We start from the raw sequence: 22,951 nt of genomic DNA on the forward strand, positions 1-22,951 counted from the left end.
TCCTACGGTTGAGATTAATGGTTTTTGGTGCGCCGATTGTGACACTTTGACTGAATGTCATGAATTACGTACCGGATTTATCAATTTGTGAAAAAAAGGATTTGAAATCTCAGGCAAAAAAAACCTCATATTTAAGTTTTTTGAGGTCAGATGGAAGGATCTTAAATGCACATATTTGAGATTCCCCATAATCTTAAATCATCTTGAATCTCTGTTATCAAACACTCTAGTTCGAATGCGTTGATGCACTCTTATATTTTGATATTTGTTCGGAGTCTTGAATTGTTTTTCTCTACTTCAGTGTAAGATTAATTATGGCATTTCTCCTATTCTTGAAGGTGCCATTTTGACATCTTCATGGTTTCGTACCTTAAGGGCGCTTACATTTTCATATTGATGACAACTGAATAGCTATAAAAGGTCGTTTATATCTTCAAGAACCAGGAAATTGATTCCCATGTTGGGAAGATATTCTTTTCCGAGAACAAATTTAAAAAGATGTAAAGAACAATCGAAAACAGCCGGCAGCAGATTCTATTAGTTACTGTATCTGAATGTAATCCGAGACCGGATCCGGTTCGATATAATCCCATATGAGTCTGGATTTAAACATCAATTAGAACTGTACTAGGCAAGGTCCGTCCAACAAAGCAGCACTTGGTAAGTGACTTGAGTGCCATGACGGGGCGCCAGCCTTAGCCGATATCGTGTTTTGGATGTTGGATCAGTTCGTGTGAGACCCGATCCATTACGATTCACACGCAATGCTACTTTTCCTTTCTATCACCCTGATTTTTCTTATTTTCTCTATAGCCGCTTTGCTCGGAAGTTTTTTTCTGAAAACCCTAAATCTCGAGCCCCTTTTCGGCGCTTCCCCTCTCCGTCGAACTCCCCCTTGATCCTCGGCTTCTCCAAAGCACAGAACCGAAGAAAAAACCTAGCTGGTCTTTTCTTAGCTTGTGCGGATTTTCTTCTTCTCGTCGTACTTTTTTTGCTGATTTCTCCGGGCGTTTCGATTTTATTTTGGCGATCAGATGCCGCATTCCTTGGTCGGAAAGAAGCACGGTGGCGACCCTTCTGATGGGTCTTCGGGTCAGAAGCTGCAGCGCTCTAAGATGGGAAGGATAGAAGATGCGGATAAGAGGGTATTTTTTGCTTTTCTCCTTTCTCTTTCTTTCCGCTGGTTTTGATGGCAATATCTTGTTGGTATTTGCATTTTGTGCGCTATTTGGGGCTTTCACGAGTTTTTTGGTATCTTGGTATTCAAGCAAACTATCTTTGAGAGCTTGTTGACTGTCACATTTTCCAGAATATGAGTTCCTAAGCTGGAGTAAGTGATTCTTTATGCTCGTTCTGAGTAGAAGTTGTGGACGTAAATTGAAGTGCGTCTGTTTCGATATTATTTAATATACAACTTGGGTTTGTGTAATCAGAAGTATTAATCTTTGATAATCTGAAAGTTGTTCAAGTGTGTAGACGAGTGGGAAGATTCTATAGTATGATCCTTGACATGCATCTCCAATGGCGTTTGTGTAATCAGAAGTATTAATCTTTGATAATCTGAGATTCTGAAAGTTGTTCAAGTGTGTAGACGAGTGGGAAGATTCTATAGTATGATCCTTGACATGCATCTCCAATGGAAAACAAGCTCTAGCTCAGTGGTTGTAGCAACTGGCAATCATGCAGGTTTTAGAACCTGCAAAGATCAACAGCAAATAATGTACAGAAGTAGCTGTTCTTAATGTAGGTGTATAGAGAGTGTAAGATATGCTTTTTCCTTTTAATCAGGTTGGTAGTTCCTGTTTGTCTATGGAAATGGTGGACACGTTATCATTATTTTGTTTATGTGGATGATATTGTGTTAAAGTGAACTGAGAAGCCTCGAAGTGAAAGGGATCCAAGTTTCATACGAGGAAACTCCAGAAACTGGGGTAGTTGTAGGAGTGGGAGATGAAGAAGGAAAGGTTGGCAGGTCTTTGTTGAGGAAAGATGTCTGAGATCTTTCAGAAAGTACCAGAATGGATGATTGTGAAATGTGAATCCTTACGAACACCTGTGACCAAGTAATTAAAGCAAGAAATTCTGTTGATTTTTAAAAAGATTTCAGGACTCCTACAGAAGACTTGCAACGCGTATGATTAATGTGAGGTTCAATATGGACCATATGGTTTTGGTTATGAAAACCAAGAACATCGATGCTGGATGCTCTTATAAATTCTCATGTGAATACCTTAAAGATGAATTCATCAAAGCCTCTTTTCTGATGTTGTTCTATTCTGTAAGTGGAAGTGTGAAGTGGGCTGCAAATTTCACTTCCTAAAGATTCACCTCTAGCTATTATGTAGTTTGGAAACCACCTGGTATCTTGGAGTACCCAAAAAAAAAAAAGTGACAGCGACTGCATTAGTAAATGATGGCTGTAGCAACTTTTTCGGTAACTTGAGTAAGACGTATACTGATGACTTTGTTCATCCAAATTTCCAGATTGATGAATCTGGAAGGCATGCAATTTTATGGGATTGAGTGAGACGAGAATGAAGAGGAAAGCAAGCTAGGATAAATGAAGAGAAATTGAGATGTAGAAATGAGTTGGAGAAGACGAAGGGAGGAAAAGCAGTTTTAGACCCATGATTGGATCCATATCTTAACAACTTGGAGAAGGATGAGAAAAATAGCAGATGTAAGAAGGAGCTGTGGTCTATGATGTATTCAGTATGGAGCAGGAGAGTAAGATGTACTTGTACTAAACACTGGCTGTGGTTGCTAATGATAGTCTTTGTATCTTAATTAAAACACCGCGTCATCCACTATATAGTATATGTTTATGATATTCCTGCTCAAGGTTGGTAACACCTGGTACTTGGTAGATCTCTATTACATGGTTTTCAGTTTTCACTGAATAATTTGCCTTACATTCATTCTAGCTGATGTTATCGGTTAGGACGTAACTAGCATTTTCATGCATTAACCATATTGAAAGCGAGTTTGTTGAAGATATTATGCTGGATTCAAAGTGCAATTCATCAACTGCTCATAGTGCACCACAGTGAACAGTATTCAACTGCTCATACTCATGTTCTAGTCAAATTTTCACCATGGTACTTTCTTAAAATTAGATCAAGCGACTCAAGGGTGTGGAGATCAGCATTCCAATAGTATATGGGACCATCTCTTTTTGGCTTGGGAAAAAGGCAAGCGAGTATGTACTTCTGAAAAACTTGGTTGTTCAGTGAAGTTCAGTTAAAGTCTTCCATGATCCTTTTTTTAGTATATAAAAGATGGAAATTATTTAAATTTTTATTTTTCAGGTTTCAGTCGCATAAGTGGACTGTTTATGTTCGTGGGGCAAATAATGAAGATCTTAGTGTTGCAGTGAAGCGTGTAGTCTTCCAGTTGCACTCCAGCTTCAACAATCCCACCAGAATTGTAGAATCAGCTCCCTTTGAACTGTCAGAGTCTGGATGGGGAGAATTTGAGATAGCCATCACACTTTTCTTCCACAATGATGTATCTGATAAACAGCTTGATTTGTAAGTTCTGATGATGATGCTTGTTATCTTCTGTTGGCTGTTTTGCATATTCTTCACAGATCCAATGTGATTGATGTGAATCTTAAATTGATGAGTTAACAGATATCACCATCTGAAACTGTATCCAGATGATGAATCTGGACCTCAGTCACCAAAGAAACCTGTTGTTGTAGAATCTTATGATGAAATAGTATTCCTAGAGCCTTCAGAAGCTTTCGTTGCTCGTGTTTGCAACCATCCAGCGGTAGCTGTAACTAAGTTGCCTCCCAATATCAATTTGCCAGCACTTACTGGTAAGTAACCTGGGGTTCATTATTCTGCTAAGGTATTTCCCCTGGCATATATCTGTTACTGTTGTATGTGATTTAAGATTTGTCCTGTCTTTGCAATTTTAGGTCCCACTGAGAAGTCAAATGAAAAAAAGAAAGGTGACACAAAGGATCATCCATTGAGTCAATGGTTTTTGAACTTCTCGGAGGCAGATGAATTGACAAAACTTGCATCTGCACGTCAACAGGTGAAGCTGCTTGAATATTAACTATCTGTGATTCTGTTCTTTCAAAATTCTTGAGGTGCTTACCATCAGAACCGCGCCTGGAATTTGGCTATCCAGCTGGCTTATCGTTTGTTTTACCATGAGAAATCTTGTACTTTATATTATACCCTGAACCTCAACTGCCCACAGAAGTTGTTTTCCATGCCCTCCTTTACATCACTGTTTGTGGTATAGTTTTAGTGTTTTATGTGTAATTTGGCATTGAATTTGCTGTAGCTTCGTAGGATGGCAGTGGGTCCATTGGACTGTCCAGGCCTGCTAGTTTGTGATTAATCTGATGTGAGAGTGGTGCCAAGCAAACAGATATTTGTTTGGGAAATGAGTTTAAACAAAAGAATTAAGAGTGCAGATGGTCTTTTCTTTGCAAAGGAACGCACTACTGCAGGTATCGGCGTCACTACTGTTGAAAAATCTATTTTATAGAGTTGCCTAGCCACTCAAGTATTTCTCTTGCATTATCAAGCCTCATCTACAATAACGTTGGTACAAAAGCTTAGACAGCTACATTTGATATGGCCTAACTTTGACAGGCATTAATTCAGCTTTATGCAAGATTCTACATCTAAAGCTTTTTGTTTGTGTTGATATTGACATCTTTTTAGAAGGCTTACCTTTGCTTAGCACAATCATATTCAGGTTTGACATGGAAACAGAATGTAGTGTCTTCCACAACTTTGCAGCGATCTAATCTTGACTTTTTGTTCAGCCACACAAGCGCATCTTATGGAGATATATTCATAATGGCATTTAGTTTCACTTTTAGTGATACTTCTTGGGAGCTAGCGATATTCTTCGAGATTACAGAATTACCGAATAAGTTTGTTATATCCTTAATGTGTTTCTCTGAACAGCAAGTATCTTTGTTTTTTTTGTTTTTTTTTTGTTTTACTCTGTTTAAGTAAGTAGTTCTGAATGCATGTTAGTGATGGAAACATCTTGTTGTTTGCAGGTACAATCACATATAATAAAGCTCAAGAAACAGTTGAGTGCATTAGAAGCATCTCAAAACAGATGAGGCATGGAATCAATGTACTGAACAGTAGACCGTTGGGCAAGGTTAGAGTTATCATGAAGGGGAATTTCTAGTGGCAGTTTGCTTAGTGCTGTCGTGTACTAATTGTCCATTTTTACAGGTCTGTAAATTAGTGAATCATGATTATGCAAATTGTTTTGGAGAAAAGTACTGGTAGGAATACCTTTTCTTCTCCAAACCGTGCTTCTCCAATTTAAGGAATTTTTTTCTTCAATACATTACCATGAGGTGTATACCGCTGAGGCTAAGCAGCGTCTACTGTGTAAATATTTCTTATACGTGCTGATAAAAGCTGGTTGGTTTTCTCTTTTCCTTGTCATGTGCTTTTTCTTTTTCCACCTCCAATGATAACGAGGACCACCCATGTGAGCAGTAGGTGAAGCCTTTACTTCTTTAGTATACTTCTATCAATTGACTGTTAGGGATGTGAAATCTTTATAATACTCTCTTGTCCAATAGTAATTTCTTTAATGCTTCGATCTTCAATAAGAGCGCACTTGATTTCTTCCATTAAATATGCAAAACCCATATGAGTAGCCAAATACCTAGCCCTCTTCATATCATGTCTTTCGGAGTTAAATGCTCTTTTCCACAAGTTTCAGTCATGTTATTAGAAGAAATGTTTGCCTGGTCATGTGAAACTAGTTGCTTGGTTTCAGCTCTGCAAAGTGGATCACAAAAAGGTAGTCAAGCATAACAAGGAAATCAAATTGACAAGTCACTATGCAGATAACAGTGTTGCGACAAGATTGCAATCTCTTGAAACATTGCCTGAGGACTGAACAACAAAGTGGGCTTCTCTACGCCTTCCATCCTTTTCAGTGCAAGGATAGAAAAGCAAAAGTAGAAACATAATCCTAAAAGGTCTCTTACCTGATCCTCCTTAGTGGTTATCATCTCCTTCAACAGTTAATGTTCAGTCAAAGAAATTTCTACTTACTTTCTTATTGAAAAAGGGTTTTCTTCTGTTGAATCTTTTAGCTTTTTGCTTTTGACATGAGAGCCCACAAACAGTTGAAACACTGACCGAAGCACATTTGTCATTCCACCAAACAGGGAAGGCATCCCTTCCTGTAAGGCCCAACAGTAAGGAGACTTAATTTCTCCATGGAAATGGGGTTTCTCCCGCAGTTTCATATTGCAAATTCACAAGCAAGCTAGCATTCCGTGGGCACTTCCTGGCACGTCTAAGATGTCAGTCGAAATGTGATGTTTGAACCGGAATAGCAGTTTCTCCTTGAAGAAAATAAACCTGCAATTTAATTTCCGGTGCAACCCTGCCGGGGAAATCCACATCACTTGCACTTTAATTTGATCGGATCAAACCCAAAATCTTGAAGGTTTGTTGGTGTTGTAACTGACATCTTGGATGTGCATACTCATTCGTGCATATCTATTGCCATCTTGGCCTTGAATTTTCCATTTATACGAGATATGATGCCTGTGGCTCATGGTGCAGAACTTGTTTGGCTTGCTGGAGTTGTGGGCTCAAAATGTTTGGAGTTGAACAGTATATTCCTAACATCAAGAGAACTTCAAAATGTGGGGGAATGAGGTGAAGGACTTGTTGTTTTCAACTAGACATAGAAAGTGAAATTTTCCCATCCATTATTGTCTTGGGCTTGAAAGCTTGCTGTGCCCTTAATGTTGAATATAGATGAAGTTCAAGATACATAGAGAGAGGGAAAAAAAATTGAGGGGTGTCATGTCAACATGAAAAGTGCTTGGCAAAGAGTAACATGGCAGCCATGTGCAAAAGCAAGGTGCAGCGTCCTTGTCATCCAGCCAAGAACTCCTTGGTGGTTGGGGCCCCTGAGGTATTTCTTTGGTGAAGGAATCTCATTCGTCATGGGTGGGCTCCTTTCTGTCACTCAACTCTCCGTTTTTACTCTCTCAATCTCTCTCTCTCTCTCATATGCACATGCATGCGTATTTACACATACAGAGTAAAGTTAGAAAAAAAAGAACTTAGTAAATGTCAGATTGAAGTTTGAAGAAATGGATAGAAAGTACTACAGTTGCTGCTTCAGGCCATGCATTTGTTGTTAAGCTGAGCAAACTTGCTCCATAGATGCACAGACACACAGACAAAAGATGGAAAAGTAAGTTCAAGCAATAAAAGAAGGCTACGTCACCCAGTCGGTTGAAGTTACCATATTTTTAAATGAACACACACACACACACACAGAGAGAGAGAGAGAGAGAGAGAGAGAGAAGGGTTAAAGGGAGCTCTCCCTCAATGAATGAGCAGTGCAATCTTTTAGTGTTTAAAGCCAGCATCCAAGTAAGCACTCCAGTCCCTTTGTCAAGCACCTTGCAGCCATTCTTCTGGGTCAACCAAAAAATTTGCGGACAAACGTGGTTCACGCGAACTGTTCCCAGTCGCCGATTACAGGAACAGTAAGCCCTATCTCACAACCACAAGAAGCACAGAGAATCCCAGCACCTTTGGCTAAGGCCCCATCATCCAAATTATTGTCGAAAGAGACCATGGTTCTATTATTACTGGTCTTAGAAGTGATTTAGAAGAAAAGGTGATCTCACTACTGGTTTTTACAGTTGGTAATGGTCCCACTTGGTTGAACTGAGGGGAGGACCACATTTGTCATACTTGGCCAACTTGCTCCCATGTGTCTGCTAGCATTGATCACCTCTCTATCTCTCTCTTGTAATGCATGGCCAACATGCTTTCATATGTCAACCAGCACTCTCTCTCTCTCTCTCTCACACACACACACACTCTCTCTCATAGAGTATGTATTTGCATATATTCTGTAACACCATTGAAAGGAAGACAGATATTTGTAACTCTCTAGTAAATGTTAAGCACCTGTTTCAAAATTGACACTGTTGGTGTCAATACAAGAGGAAGGGGAGTAATTGTTAGGCTTGCAGTCAAATATTAAGTTAGATAGTTCCAAGTATCAGCTGCAATGACACAGAGTATAAGAGCAACACACTTCACTAGGCAACCAAGGGGTCTACAGTTTCTGGGCAATCACTGAGCAAAATCACATGGGTAGTGTCTTTAAGCTGTTGGCTCTCTCTCTTTTTTCCCTGTTTGAGAATTGACTTCAATTACTTTGATCTTCTTCAACTCTGCCAAGCCCAATCAAACTTCCCAACAAACACCAAACATCAAGAAAGGTACATCAGGTTGTTGGTACACTTCAGTACAAAATTTAAAGCACTGTCAGCCAAAAGAAGAAAAAGAAAACTTAAGGAAACCTACTTTTTCTTCTCTTTTTCACATATAAGTTGGAGCTAAGAATACTTATTCAAGATCATGCCATTAAAGAGCGGACTGGGAATAGATACTGAAATTTCTGACCTCCTTCAACTTCAAAGTCGTGAGTGGAATCCCCAACCCAAGTAGAAAAAGCAACTAAAACCACATTCTCAAGGAAAACTTCCCCCATTAGCATCCTGAACAATTTGTTTTCTCGCAGGAGAAGTTTGAGAAAACATCGGCAGGTTGGTTGTCCACATACAAGTTGGAAATATGATTTGAAATGTGAAAGAGTGAAAGGCTAAATCCTTCTTCAGGTTAGTATCGGGATAAGAGATCAAACTTGTAGCTCATTTTTTCAGAAACATTGCAATTTTCTCATCATTATTGGGTTTTAAAAATGTGGCAGTAAAAAAGCAGCTGATATTCGGGTAAGTGGGAGGGAACCCACAAGACCACAACCCTTTCAACCAAAGAGCTCCTTCCTTCCTCTTGCCCCCAAGGTTCACAGTTACTTGAGGACCTAATGTTGCACCCTTTTTAACTCAAGTGTCATGCATGCATGCTAACATTTACAGGAATAGCACCCATGAAAATCGAACTGATGATATATCGACATAGCGCCATTCTACTTAGTCCCAGCAGTTATGTTATGCCCCTCCAAACAAAAAAAAGAAAAAGAACTGATATTCATCACCGTAAAATAAAAAAAAGTGCAAAAAGAAAAGCGTATAAAAAGGACTACGAAGCGTGAACTGATGCACTACCAACACTACCACTATTGCAGTAGATGTTATTGAGCCCATATAGAGGACCATAGCAAACAGAGGAGAATTCTTTCCATCTTTGCAAAGCCTTTTATGAAGAATACAGAAAGCCACACTATTTTGCTATATATTTACATATACCTCCCCCTGAAAGAATTCGACTATTTTGTTAATGTTTTCTGAAATCAGTTTAAATTTGAAACCGAAATCACAAGGCATTGACGTTGAGTGGGGCCCTGCCTCAGGTGCTGTGGGACCCATTAAATTCGATAATGCATTTCGTCAATTATGATATTACTTGCGACACTGCTAATGAGTGGATCACATTACTTCCTTTTTCTTTTTGCCATCACGAATTACTCCATTGCCCTTTCATTTAGTAAACAGCCTATCGTTTCACGCTTTTTGTTAAATGCATCATAAGGACATTTTGGTCATTTTGTTTTTAGATTGGTAAGCACCGCGGGTCCACTCATTGATATTGTGATCAGGTGTAACTTTCTAACAACGATGGGAAATTGGGTGGTTGGATGTCAAAATAAAAAATTTAGACATCTTTGGAGGATCATAAAAGTGATTTTATTATTACTACTACTATAGTGATTATTATATGTTATATATAGCTCAATCTTTCAATATATCCAGATGTAGGATGTCACAACCAAGCTGCCATTGAGACCTACGACCAAGTTCAGAGCATACCATCTTCATCACTTTCATGAAGTTGCAGCCAACATGCGCAAATTCAGTTCAGATGTTCCTTCCACTTAATTGTTGGTTCATGTCATGTTAATGACAGTGCTCCAAAGCTTTTGACATCTAAATCTTAAGGAAAGCGGCGCGGTTTGTGTAGGTGTCGTTTCCTAATGACGAATAAAACGACAGTTTAATAACTTTAATCACCTTAATAAACCGTGATTACGGCACAGACATAGCATCAAGTCACCCTTTTAAGTTAAAATGATATGTATATACGTTGTTACTAAGAGCATCGATCACGAAATTAGCCACAATAATAGAAAGAATAGTAACAATTACAGCAGTAATGTATGATATTGATATCATAAAAGTATTAGCGTGACTCCTTGAGTCGGTGTGTATTATTGCATGAATCGATAAAGTGGAAAGCAACCTTTCATAAACAAGACCCAGAATTGCTCAGCGTATAGGTTATTGATAATTATGAAGAAACATAGATATATTCAAGTCTGGACGACCTGTGTGAGGTGGGAGCGTGCATGTAACAGAACTTTCAATGTCTACCGCCCGACATCCCGGATTAGCTGCCGGGGATCGGCGGTCCAGCTGCCTAATGTGAGAGATCATGGCATGACCCGTCCACTTCTTCTGCCAAAGGATACAAGATCAGAATTAACATTCACTAGCTCTTGGTTACAGTTTTCTAACACAGAGGACCACACACATTCATGGGCATGCACTCACACACACACACATAGGATGTGGATTCTTCCAGCTGTTCGGGTGCTCCTGTCTCTCATACCGGCAGCCCAATGCACTGCATTGGCCGCATCTATGAGACTATGAGAGAGGCTAGAGCAGCCGGAGGCATTGCATAGGCTGCGGATGTGAAAAAGCCGGAGCATCTAGATGGTAAGAGGACTTCAGTTTTTTTATATTATCTTATATATTTTATATAATATATATATATATATATATATATATATATATATATAGATATAGAGAGAGAGAGAGAGAGAGAGAGAGAGAGAGAGAGAAGAGAAGAGAAGCTGAAATCCTCCACCTATTTTGAATTTCATTCAAACATGACCACTGACAATGATTAAATATACCGCTGGATGATTGCATTGGGTGGTGTACTTATTATGAAAATTTAGAAGATTTCTGTACTCAAACTTAGATGGAGAAATCCATAAATATATATATAAAACCAAAATCAGCATTTAACTTATATATATATACCCACAGGTATAGTACGCTACGTCACAAAGTAGAGGCATTGGTGCCAGCCGATAAGAATTCACGGAAAAAATAACACTTGAGAATTACCATTAGTGGCAGTTTTCGGGGATGAGTCGATTAAAAGGGGAGCGAGTTAGGTCGGTGATTCTTTTGGGGACAGATGCAGATTCGTCCCGCTTGCGTAAACCGTGGCCTAGTAGTGAACCGATGCATTGTATGGACGGATGGACCACCCTACTCGTTTGTTATTGCGTTTTCCAGTGCATCTAACACAAGATATATGTACATGGGAGGGTTCAAATATGCCTAATGTCAAATGTTATTGCCTATTGGATGGCTAAAAGTTAAAGATATATTGTTGAAATTAAGTAGTACTAAAAGACATTGCTACCTAAAAGTACCACCATATGCTTTTATATCGACTGTTTTTCTACGTTCATCAGATTTGAGATAGCTATACATTAGGAAAATTAGTTCATCTCAGACCACTTACGTCAGGGACAAAGATCAGACCTTCTAAATTTTTGTCAAAAATGATTTTAAACAAAATGTTCGTAAATACTATTTCAACATAAAGCACTATCTATATGCTTATTTATATATATATATATATATATAAGTTAAATATAGAAACAGATATTCCGTGCAAAAGCTCAGCACGGCAATGGGAAGTGGGGAAAGGAAAGGAGGAGATCCTCCGGCCGAGAGGTCCCTAACAATGGACCGGTGCCCTCCCGTGGGCCCCTTCTGTCCTGTGGACTGGTGTACAAAAATCGAAGGCCTCTCACCTCAACCCCAGACACACCTCTTACGCCTTCCCCTGCTAACCCACCACCTTCCCCTTCCTCTTCCTCTTCCTCTTCTCCTTCCCCCTCGCTATAAATCCCCCACCCACGCTTATTCTCCTGCACCACCAACTCCCCCTCTCTCTCTCTCTCTCTCTCGCTCTCTGAGCTTCACAGACAAGCGGCCTCTTCTTAATTGATCTTTTTTTAAACAATGGCGGTGAAGAAGCTGGGAGTGAAGCAGATCCTGAAGAGGTGCTCCAGCCTGGGGAAGAGGAACTCCGGGGAAGAGTCGGGGGATCAGCTGCCGGGGGACGTGCCCAAGGGCCACTTCGCCGTCTACGTCGGCGAGAAGCGCAGCCGGTTCATCGTGCCCATCTCGATGCTCAGCCACCCCGAGTTCCAGAGTCTGCTGCAGATGGCGGAGGAGGAGTTCGGGTTCGGCCATGACATGGGTCTCATCATCCCCTGCGAGGAGATCGTCTTTCGCTCCTTGACTTCCGCCCTCGCATGATCCTCCCATGCATCTCTCTTCTTCTTCTTCTTCTTCTTCTTCCTCCTCCTTCTGCTATGGACTTTTTCTTCTTCTATCCTTTTTACGGGGAGAAATTTGCTTTTTTCTGCTCTCGGGAAGGTGGGGTTTCCTTTTTTTTCTCCATCCCTCTTTTTAACTGGAAACCTTTCCCTGAACGAGAAGCAGCAAGGCTAAGCTTTTGAACTCCCCGGATGAATTCGCAGAAGAAGAAGTTACAGCTGCAAGAATTGGAATTTTTGGGCCACACCCACTTTTTTTTTTCACTTTCTTTTTGTAGTACCTCGACTTTTACCGGAAACCGGTGGGAATCACGTCTGGGTTGAAGGTGATGTATAATTTTGTGTAGGTGTAATGAAATTATGTATAGCCATTAATGATCATAGTTCTGCATCTTCTTCCTCCTCCTCTTCTTCCTCTTAGTACAAAAGTTTTAGAAAGATGCGCATAACTTTTAATCGTATAACAAAGAAATACGCTTAAGTCCCATTTCTTTCATTTAATTGCCCTACCAGTGTACATTCATGTATGTTTTCCCTTAAAAAGTTGGGAGTCTTTTGTTAAAATTTTTTCAAGAATGATGCCCCAGGTCCACATGCATGATGTTTTCTTCTTTCCTTATTGTTAAGACTATAAAATATTGCATCATGCAAAGCGCTTAAGTCATCCTAATCAAATTTATTTGGTTTTAATAAGAGAACCAGACTGATTATGGCTCTTTTTCTTCTCTCCTGCTCATGAATAGCCAAATTAGCGTGACATGGCTTCCACCATCTATTGTAGTCTCCATTATTAGAACTGTGACCACATCATGATCAGATTTGCGTCTCTTTAAAAGAAAAAAACTGAAAAGGAAACCCAGCTCGATCGATTCGGATTGTATGTTTCACAAAGAACAATGCTTCCAATCGATTCCTGATCTTAGTTAATTATGATCTCAAACAAGAAATTGATTGTAACTGTTGGTGAAAGCATTCCCAAGCAAGTCGTAAGAGTGAGAAAACCTTAATAGTGTCAACGAACTGCAAAAAGTCGACAAAAACTGACATGTATTAGCTTCGTCGGTTTAAAGAAAATCCAAAATTTTATATATATATATTCATTTGCACATCCAAAAATTAAGTGTGATTGACTCTGAATCGCAGATAGATATCAAAAATAAATGCTGCATCTCACTGGCATGCGTACGGTGAAATATATTATCATCTGTCTTTAAACACAGCAAAGGGTAATATATGTCTCAGTATTAAAAATTTAAGGCCAAGATCCTTCATTCTTTGTTCTTTTTTTCTCATTTTTCTAATGCCAACAACAAAAAAACAAAGTTTCAGAGGCTCTGACAAGATTAGGAGTATTATAAGGCATGTTGGTCGATGCAATTGGAGAGCTTAGCTTACTTCCTATAGGGTGAGCTAGCCCATCAGTTAATGGTCAGATCTTTAAAGGGTTTTTTGTCATTGCTCGAGGGACCGCAAGGCGACTCACATAAAAAGGGTCTAGGTTCGAATTCTTGTGGTTATTGTCTTGCTCTGGTGCACTAACATGGGGGCATGCGCCGAAATTGAAAGTTGTAAATGTAAGTTCACCTATATCTCGAAGCAGCTATGGACGCAGGGAGTAAGGGAGAACGAAAGGGTTTCAACCTCTCACTCAAGCGGTGTTGAACCAGTTTTTTGTCGCTAAAAAGAAATTAGATGTTGTTTACTTCATAAGCAATGCATTGCTCTAAAAAGTTAAAAAAAAACCATCAATGGCCTAGCTAGGCCCAGAGCTCAGGTGGATTTTTCAAGACAATGGCAGCACAAATCCACATGCCTTCCTCATAATATTGTTGGGGTAAATTTCTGTGGTTGTCCATTGATACAAGAGCTCTTGTCTTGCTACAGAGCCCCTGCTTTTCCTCTTGCAGTCACTGCAATTAACTTCTCTTGTTGTTTCTGTTGACCTGGCTGTAGTTACTTTTGCTTTCCCTTTCTTGAAAAACCACAGAAAGCAGTGCAAGAAAATAGTTACAGTAGAAAATTAAACAGCCTAGAGCTAGCCAACAGCAGGATGACAGAAGCATTAATTTTTTTTTTCAAGGCTGCGTTATTACATATATTTTAGGGCAAAAAAAATTTGTGGGTGACCAAGAAAAATGAAAAAAATAAAATAAAACAAATAGACCAACTAACTTGTCGCTTTCTCTTCTTTTGATGGATCCAAGGCGGAAAATTCTCACCAGTATTGAGCAGTAATTCTGCTCCGTGAATCGAAAAGTTTCTTTTCTTTTAACTTCATTTTCTATCTACTTTTCCAACAGGCAGTCCGGCGGTATACATCATTGTCGCACATCTCATGAGTGAGACGATGATATTTTCAACACATTTTTTCTTGTCTGGAAGAAAAAGAACGAAAAATATTAAATATATTAATATGACTTATAAATGGATTTCTGGATTTCTAGAAATCTTTTGGGGTCTCACAGCACTTGGGGGGTGGTATGTTTAATAATGTATCGTAGGGTCATGATTTGATAGAGTTCAAGATCAAAGATTTCAGGTCCTCTGTAACATTTTTAAAAAAATGTGATTATAGAAAGTCATTAGAAAATTCATAAGATGATGAAACGATCTGATTTGACTTTGCAACGATCTGATCTACCAAAGTGCGGGAGGTTGCTGCCAAACTGAAACTAAAACTTTAGTCCAACCAAAACTTAATCCATGTTTGTTCAGCTTAAGTTTTAGATCTCAGTTAACCTAAATCTGCTTAGATCAGTCTTGGATTTTTGCTCATGACTATTTGGCAAAGTATGGGAACCACAAACAAATAAAAAACAACTTTGTTAACCGCTGCAAACCTTAAGGTGCCTTTGGCAAACGGAATGGTATGTAATTGTTTCATAAATACAACCCAAAAATTAAGGTACATTAATGTAACACATTGAAAAGTAGTTTATAAATTTTGGAATAGATTCATTAAACAGTTACAAACTGTTCGATTTGCCAACGGAGCCCTTAGGAACCCTAATCACAAGGTACATGGTTCCTTTGCCATTATATATACATGGCTGATGCACATGGGAATCAAACTGCATCTACCCATCAAACCTTGCGCTACTTTGTCAATCTGATGAGGTATATATATACATATATATATGCACACCTGAAAGTCCCAAATATATATTAAAAGACTGTGGTTCTCATCATAATCAACAAAAACCTGCTACCTCTCATCTTCACATGGAAACAACGGAAACGGCAGAAGGAGTGCATCAGCAAAGAAGCGGCCACGTGAAACAGTGTGAGAAAAGGTTGTTTTTCCCTTTCTCAAAGTATAGGAATATGTACCTCGGGATATTTTTGCTACTCCTGCTAAGAACAGAGCTGCACGCTGCATATCGTCGTTAATTTTTACTGTGGAAAATCCATTCTTTAAAATCCTGGAAATTGAATCCAAAGACAACCCAGATTATATATATATATATATATATGAAGAGAGAGAGAGAGAGAGAGAGAGAGAGATTGATTCTCTCATGATTGCAGCAAATACAAGGAAGAGCAATCCGTGGTTGATCGTACAAGTGAATTAGACAAAACATGGGTTGAGGAGTCAAGGGCTGATCGATGGTTCTCGAATTCACGTCCATATTTCTTCTTCTAATCAATTTAGAAGGAACCACGTTTGTCGACGAATATATCCAAATCTTTTCTGTGCATCAGTGATTCACAAAAAGACTGCATATACAGGTTATATTCATTTATTTAACAGGGATTGACCTAGATCAAGTCGACTGAATATCAAAATTGATCAACAGATAGTGGTGCATGGCTTTTCATGGTCTTAAAATCTTCACTTCTGTGTCACAGTTGCATGATGTGAAAGGTGCATTTCACGGGAAAAAAATGTATGTAAATTGCATCTATATAGGTCTTGATGAACAAAGGAACTTAGAATTTATGAACTAAAATGAAGTTAATTAAGTGGTAATAATTGAGAGAGAGAGAGAGAGAGATGAGTTAGTTTCTATTTATTTGTTCATGCAAACCCAACGGTAATATATGTCTCTTGCTCAGAGAAATAAAAGGAGAGACATAAAAAATTTTGTCGCCGTCGTTTTCTTTTCTCGCCTTCAGATCTTTCCTTGTTTTTATAATTTTATGTTTTGGACATATTTACATATAAGAACAACAAGAAAGAACAAAAGCGCCGTGATCTTCGCCCGTGAAAAGGTTTCCGATTCTTGTGAACCGCACGCCACAAAAACAACGCCCCCACTCTCTCTTTCTCTGCCATCTCTCGCAGATGCGATTCCTCTTCTCTTAACTAAGTTCCGTGATCTTCAACTTGCCTTCATTTCTTCCGATTCTTGTTTGCAAATTTGCCTATCTTCTTCCTTTTCAAAGTCATCTGCAAATTTGCCTACCGCCGGTGTTGTTGCCGGATGGACGGTCATCGCTTTGAATTGCATTTATCATGATATATTACTTGACCATACCTAAGAGCTGAATTGGATGTGTTTATATATTTACAATTACTTTTTTTTTTTATCTCCGGTCTAGAATTTACCAATTACTATATATTATTTTGAACAATAATAGACCGACGTGTACTGACAAATTGGATGTGACCGGCCAAAAATCTACCCTGATTAAGACCAGACGTTGGTGCACTTTAAGCTTATAAAGTTGGCTCACCTGACTCATGGTTCCATCCTTCTACTCCCGGTTTGGTCCCAATGATCCCTAACATGTTCCGGCTGAAACAGTAATGGCCATGCAGCATGACCAAAGTGGGTCCAAGATCATGTCCACCCTGAACTCAGCCAATACTCTGACAATCGGACTTGGATCTGAACCAAACCGGACCGATCTAAGATTGTTTTCCGCTGGAGCACGGTTCTGGATCCAGCCCAGATGAGTTCTTTGGATCTGAGATTGTTCTCGACCTGGATTTGGACCAAACCCAGACAACTTCGTATGGAACTAAGATTGTTCATAAGTTGGCACTCTTTCTTGTTTATGGGCAGTGATTTCTGGCAATCTAATATGATGTAAGATGGGAGCAAGATTACTTCGCATATTTGGTGGTAGTGAAGGTCCAAGAATAGTATTTAACTATTTTACTCCTTGGTAAGTTGATGAAAGAGCCTACACACCACCCCTCTAAGCCAGGATTCTAAAATCACGCACAAGAAATACTTTGAATGGCCACAATAGCCGTAAATGGTATGACCATAGTCATAAATATAATTTTCTGATTTCAAGCCACTTGGTTTTCCTCAGGTATAATACAGCAAAGTTGTTTGTCTTGAAAAAATCTCAGCAAATTTTGAAAGGTTTAAAAAAAAACTCCCGAAAATTGAAATGCAAAAAAATGTGAAAAGAAAAGTGCAAAAAAACACCAAAAGAGTGAAAGAAACATGTTTTCATCGAGTTTTTTTGTCGTTTTTTTTTTTTCAAAAATGGGTCTTTTGCTGTTAATGAGAGGTTCATCTCACCGAAGCAAAGCCCAAAGGCCACCCCATTCCCCCTGCCTCAGGAGTCCTGGGTATAGAGTGCTTGACTTATCTTGAAAGTATTAAACGGGTGTTTTTGAAAAAAAAAAGCGGTTTTCTATCGTTATGTGTGTGTTTGTATACGTGCAACTGTGTGTGTGCACGCACTGGTGTATTTTTGCATATTTCTTATATATTTTGCGGAATGGATTGGCCGAATTGGCACACCATCTCGCGCGCACACACACACACATACGTATAATATGTGACACATGGCACCATCGTATCAGCCAATGAATCAAATCAATTTGTCATGGATTCAACTCTAAAGAGCAGATAAGAGAGAGATGTGAATGAAAAGATGTAAGTTCATATGAGGAAGTGACGTGTTTGCATTGAATGAGGATGTCCTACAGTTTTGTTGCTTGGTGTAGTGACTATTGCCTACAGTTGGGCCCTTGCAACACACTGACATGGGCGTGTTCCCTCTCATTTAAGGGTTGAATGAAACAGGAAATACTGCAAGTCTTTTCTTTTTTACAGCAACCTGCAGGTCTCAATCTAGTAATTATATATGCTGAGCCCTTCCTTCATGTGCTGCAGAATGTCTCTTGTGTGTCATCTCACCTGCAAATTTAGAATGAAAAACTTGTCTCATCATTCATCTATTAACACCTTATTTGTGTAAAAATATATCTTGCATACTAAAGATTAATTTGCGATCTCTGTCTCGAACAAGAACGCGGCAATGATCATACCAGCACCAATGCACCAGATCTCATCAGAACTTTAGATTATGCGAGCTTGCAAATGAGTTAACATTTGGTAAAGGATTATTATTGTTATCATTATTTTTCATGTAGGCAAATACATAAAACAGAATATGTATACCCCAAGTGATGCACTACCAAGCATCAAAACTTGATGCTGAGGATTTTAATTCGATAATATATTTGATAGAAACTCAAAATTTGTGTTCAAGGCCAGAACAGACAGCGCATTTTATGCAATTTCAAGAAAACATGGATGACAGAATACAATATTTTTTATTCACAAGTGGCAAAAAAATCAAGATACTCATCCATTTGGCCTCACAATTAATTTTCTTCCCCGTTCCTTTGTGGAAAATAGTGGTCGACAGCATCGCGAGGGTTCCAATCATAGAATTGACACTTCACATGTATATATGGAGCTAGTTTTACACATAGACATACTCATGCGCGTATGTATATATATAACAATTAACACAATGTATATATATATATATATATGATCGCCTGAACCACTAGCTTGGTGAGTCTGGGTTCACACTTTTCAGGTCAAAGTGGGTCAGGCTTCGCGAAGCACTTAAAGGCCGAGATGTACCCGGACATGCACGGACCAAGCTTAGGACCATTGACCCAGCAAGCCAGGGAACATTGGTAGCCCACACACATGACCAAGAAGAAGAAGAACTTGGCGAGAAGGAACATGTCATGTTTTTGGACCGATCTAACGGGCTGCCAACATAGGAGCATGGGTGCGAACATGTTGGAAATCAGCTAACGACATTGCTTAAGATATAGTGGTTGAAATAGTGGAAGCGGCCGGCAGCATCCTCACAGGATTATGCAGGAGATAACATAAAATATGTTGATTTGAAAAGTATATGGACTTATTTCATGCTCTGATTTGAGTTTTCGAAAAAAAAAATAATATTCGGAGTATTTTGTAAACCATCAATCACATCGATTAGATGACCTACAAGCAATTTATCTAAGTTATAAATTTTCATATTTATTTGGCTATAATATATATATCCAAGCAACATCTAATTGAAGGATGAAATGAGCAAAGATACGTTTAAGTGAATTGCAATAAACCTCTGGCATGTAGTTTACATAGTATATTTAACTAATAACAACAAATTTTGAATCACATAACCTGGGCCGTATCTAAGAAAGATCAAAGGCATCAAAAAAACAAAAAAACAAAATGGATCACAGTGCATCACAACTTTGATGATTAAAAATCTTTATTCTATTTTGAAAAAACAGAAGCCAAATTAATGATAATTTTGTTGAGCCTATAACTTTCATCAAACTGGGGAAGATAATCAATTTTTTTTTATGTCCAGGACTCAACAAAAGTAGAAAGCGTCCAAATTACATCAAATTCTCTCTCTCTTGAACATCTACACCAGCCTATATATGCTTTTTTATTCATCCAATTACTGATATTATTTGCAGAAGTACACTTTTTAGTTAGAAACTAATAAAAGTTTTAGATTACGTATTTCTAATTTGAGTATGGTAGCCTCGCATCTTAAAAGTTTAAGAGCCCACAATGTGGCAAAATTTATTTAGCGCCTGATCATTTATTTTTTTCTTTCTAAACGACACAATCCAGGATACCATTTTTGTCAAAATAAATCATGATAAATGTATATATAAAGTTTACCGATATATTTACATATAGGAATTCATCCGATATTAGTGGAATGTTGGATATTGCAAATGATTAAAAAAATTAATTTGTCTCAAAAAAATCTTTAACTAAAAGGGCATTAATAGTGGCAACTAATGGTGTAGGACGATCTATGATACTTTTATCAATAGTTTACAGTGATTTTAGGAAGAATTTAAACTTTTAACTATCAAGGGGCATCGCTAACATCCATGAATGCCTTTTTTTTTTCATCGTGGTTGCAGGTCCGGAGTCGTTAACATTGACAAAAATCATGATTCTCACATATGTCAAGATTATTCATACATTCAGAGCCAATGTAAGATCTACTCTTTCTCTCTCTCTCTCTCTCTCTCTCTCTCTCTCTATATATATATATATATATATATATATATATATATATATATAATCGAATTTTCCTTAGCAAAATACAGAAAATTCAATGGTTTAAAAGTTGCAGAATTGCCCTCACAAGGACTCTGTACAAGAATCGGTGCACTGCCATTATTTTTCAAGACCCTCGCAGTTATAGCAACAGCCTCACCATCTTCGAGAACCCCCAGGACGTCCTCCGGCCACTCTGCTCCAGCAGCGAAGTGCGGGAGTGGAAGAGCAGCTCGTCGCAAGGAATGCAGAGGCCCGCCTGCTGATCGAACCCGAACTCGTCTGCCGCCATGTCCAGAAGCTCGCGGAAGATCGGGTGGCGGAGGTAGGAGACGGGGACGACGTGCCGGAGGCGGCGATCGCCGACGTAGACCACAAAGTGGCCACTGGGCACGTCCGTCTTCCAGAGTCGCCTGCTCCGGAGGCGGCCGAACTTCGCCCACCTCTTCCCTAGGGATAGCGCCGGCTGGGTGAGGTTGCAGAGCTTGGGAAGAATGTGCCCCATGGCTTCTGAGGAGAGATCCAACCGATGGATGAAGGACAGCGTGGGTATTTTTATACATCTCCGCCGGACCCACGGCAGTGGCCACCGGGATTAGATTGGATCACCCCGGCTCTTTCAGGAATTTCTAACCAAGTCCTATCCACTGTCTCATATTTCAGTAAAGTACTTTTTTGGCAAAATAGCTTTTCTATATTGATTTTTTTTTTAAAAAAAAACCACCTTAGACCAATAGACTTTGTCACTCGTCTAGACTATAAAACCTCCAAAATCATTCTTCCACCTCTTCATTCTAGCATTTAATTCTAGCATTTATGCAAGAAATGGACTGTCATTAAGATTTGAATCAATGACTGTGCCGACCAGTTGCGCTACATCCCTCGAACTCAAGGTAATAATTTGAAAAAAAAAAGATGCTTATCACCAACTTAATTTGATGGTCAAAAGTTGAGTGCTATTTGCATGTTATGGGTTAATGTCGTGTTCATGCTCTCCTCTATTAAAACTTCTTTTGGGTAAAAGAAAGGTTTCACAAAATATTATGAAAATGAGGGGGCTTAATGAAAGTTTTCCTCGGGGTTCGGTCCTGTCCAGTTGGGTTCAGTCAAATCTGAGTGTGAATTGCTTTACCAATGGATCTGCCTAACCAAGTTTTCAAGTTTGACTGGCAAGCAAGAAAAATTGTACCAGGCTGCAGGGCCTTGGCCTACTCCTCCAAGTCACAGTGTTTCAATTATTAGAAGTATGACACAAAGAAGCATTATTTTTCAATTACCAACATTTTTTTTGATATTATCACACTAGTAAATAATTTATATTTGATATATTTGTTAGAAAATTTAAAATTTTTCTAGAAATCCATTAAAATGAAATCACATAATGTCCCCGCGTCATATTAGTATTCCATGTGTAAGTTTCATGTCACAAAAGACCTAGGTCCGTTTATATATGTTGGTGACATGATATATATACAGCTGTACAACCGATATAGACATAGGGTATCTGAATTATGGACCAATTATTTTTCGTGTATTAGGGCTACATTCGTTATAGCATTAATATAGCTAACAAGAGACTTTTGACCTGGACAATGGGTCAGACTTCAGACTTCCAAAGTTGAAGAAGGTTAAGAGTTCAATAGAATCTCCTTTCAGATACTCCGGCCAAATTTTGTATATTAGAAAAACAAAGGCATTTAATAAGTAAACATATATTTTATCAATAAAAACAAATTAAATAAAAAAAAAGGATAGAAAATATAAATGTTGATTGAGACCTATATCATGACATGTATACCGTTTGCATGTTGCTTAATTTGATAAGCATGACCTGTGCGAAAAAGAATTAAATTTTGAGTACGTATCTGATGTTTTGACAATCAAAAATTTGCAAACCGAACATACTTTTTTGCAGCTTTTACATTTCCACCTATTTCAACTCTTAACTTTTTCATGTGATTTCTTTTCCAAGGAAATATTGCCAACATTTCCCCAAGAACAAATATATAGCTACCATAATTTACTGCGAATGTCTTGTTTCAGATCCCTACTGCCCTTAGAAAAACATGTAGCACATATATGTATTGAAGAACAAATCTCACCCGTTAGGTTGTAGCCTTAAAGTTAACAACCAAATATTTATAAACTTAGAACAACAATTGGAAGCAGCACAAATTCAAAATCTAATTACGCCAGGGCTGATATTAGCTGCTGATTGATCCCCAGTTCTAATTTTGAGCTCGGACACAGTGGGCCTAATGCCAACACCA

General features: G+C 38.7%; 3 protein-coding genes across 5 annotated transcripts; 2 read left to right on the forward strand and 1 right to left on the reverse strand.

The window, feature by feature from the left end:
- Nucleotides 1–803: 803 nt before the first annotated feature.
- On the forward strand, nucleotides 804–5,431 carry LOC116247913 (transcription initiation factor TFIID subunit 14b). Of its 3 annotated transcripts, none has more exons than XM_031620364.2 (7): nucleotides 804–1,145; nucleotides 3,117–3,199; nucleotides 3,309–3,530; nucleotides 3,633–3,823; nucleotides 3,926–4,047; nucleotides 5,036–5,142; nucleotides 5,220–5,431. In XM_031620364.2, exons 1-6 carry the CDS (start codon nucleotides 1,035–1,037, stop codon nucleotides 5,099–5,101), a joined length of 795 nt encoding a protein of 264 aa, XP_031476224.1. In that variant the 5' UTR covers nucleotides 804–1,034; the 3' UTR covers nucleotides 5,102–5,142; nucleotides 5,220–5,431. The 3 variants fall into 3 exon arrangements, with proteins under 3 accessions (XP_031476224.1, XP_031476225.1, XP_031476223.1); XM_031620365.2 differs by having other exon boundaries at nucleotides 805–944; nucleotides 1,035–1,145; nucleotides 5,036–5,431; XM_031620363.2 differs by having other exon boundaries at nucleotides 805–1,145; nucleotides 5,036–5,431.
- A 6,428-nt stretch (nucleotides 5,432–11,859) lies between these two features.
- Nucleotides 11,860–12,756, forward strand: LOC116247915 (auxin-responsive protein SAUR50-like). The gene has a single exon (XM_031620366.2). It carries the CDS (start codon nucleotides 12,056–12,058, stop codon nucleotides 12,353–12,355), a length of 300 nt encoding a protein of 99 aa, XP_031476226.1. The 5' UTR covers nucleotides 11,860–12,055; the 3' UTR covers nucleotides 12,356–12,756.
- Nucleotides 12,757–20,641: 7,885 nt separating this feature from the next.
- Nucleotides 20,642–21,202, reverse strand: LOC116248793 (auxin-responsive protein SAUR50-like). The gene has a single exon (XM_031621766.2). It carries the CDS (start codon nucleotides 21,184–21,186, stop codon nucleotides 20,824–20,826), a length of 363 nt encoding a protein of 120 aa, XP_031477626.1. The 5' UTR covers nucleotides 21,187–21,202; the 3' UTR covers nucleotides 20,642–20,823.
- Nucleotides 21,203–22,951: the final 1,749 nt, after the last annotated feature.

Source organism: Nymphaea colorata, chromosome 2, assembly GCF_008831285.2.
Source record: "Nymphaea colorata isolate Beijing-Zhang1983 chromosome 2, ASM883128v2, whole genome shotgun sequence".
Classification (NCBI taxonomy): domain Eukaryota; kingdom Viridiplantae; phylum Streptophyta; class Magnoliopsida; order Nymphaeales; family Nymphaeaceae; genus Nymphaea; species Nymphaea colorata.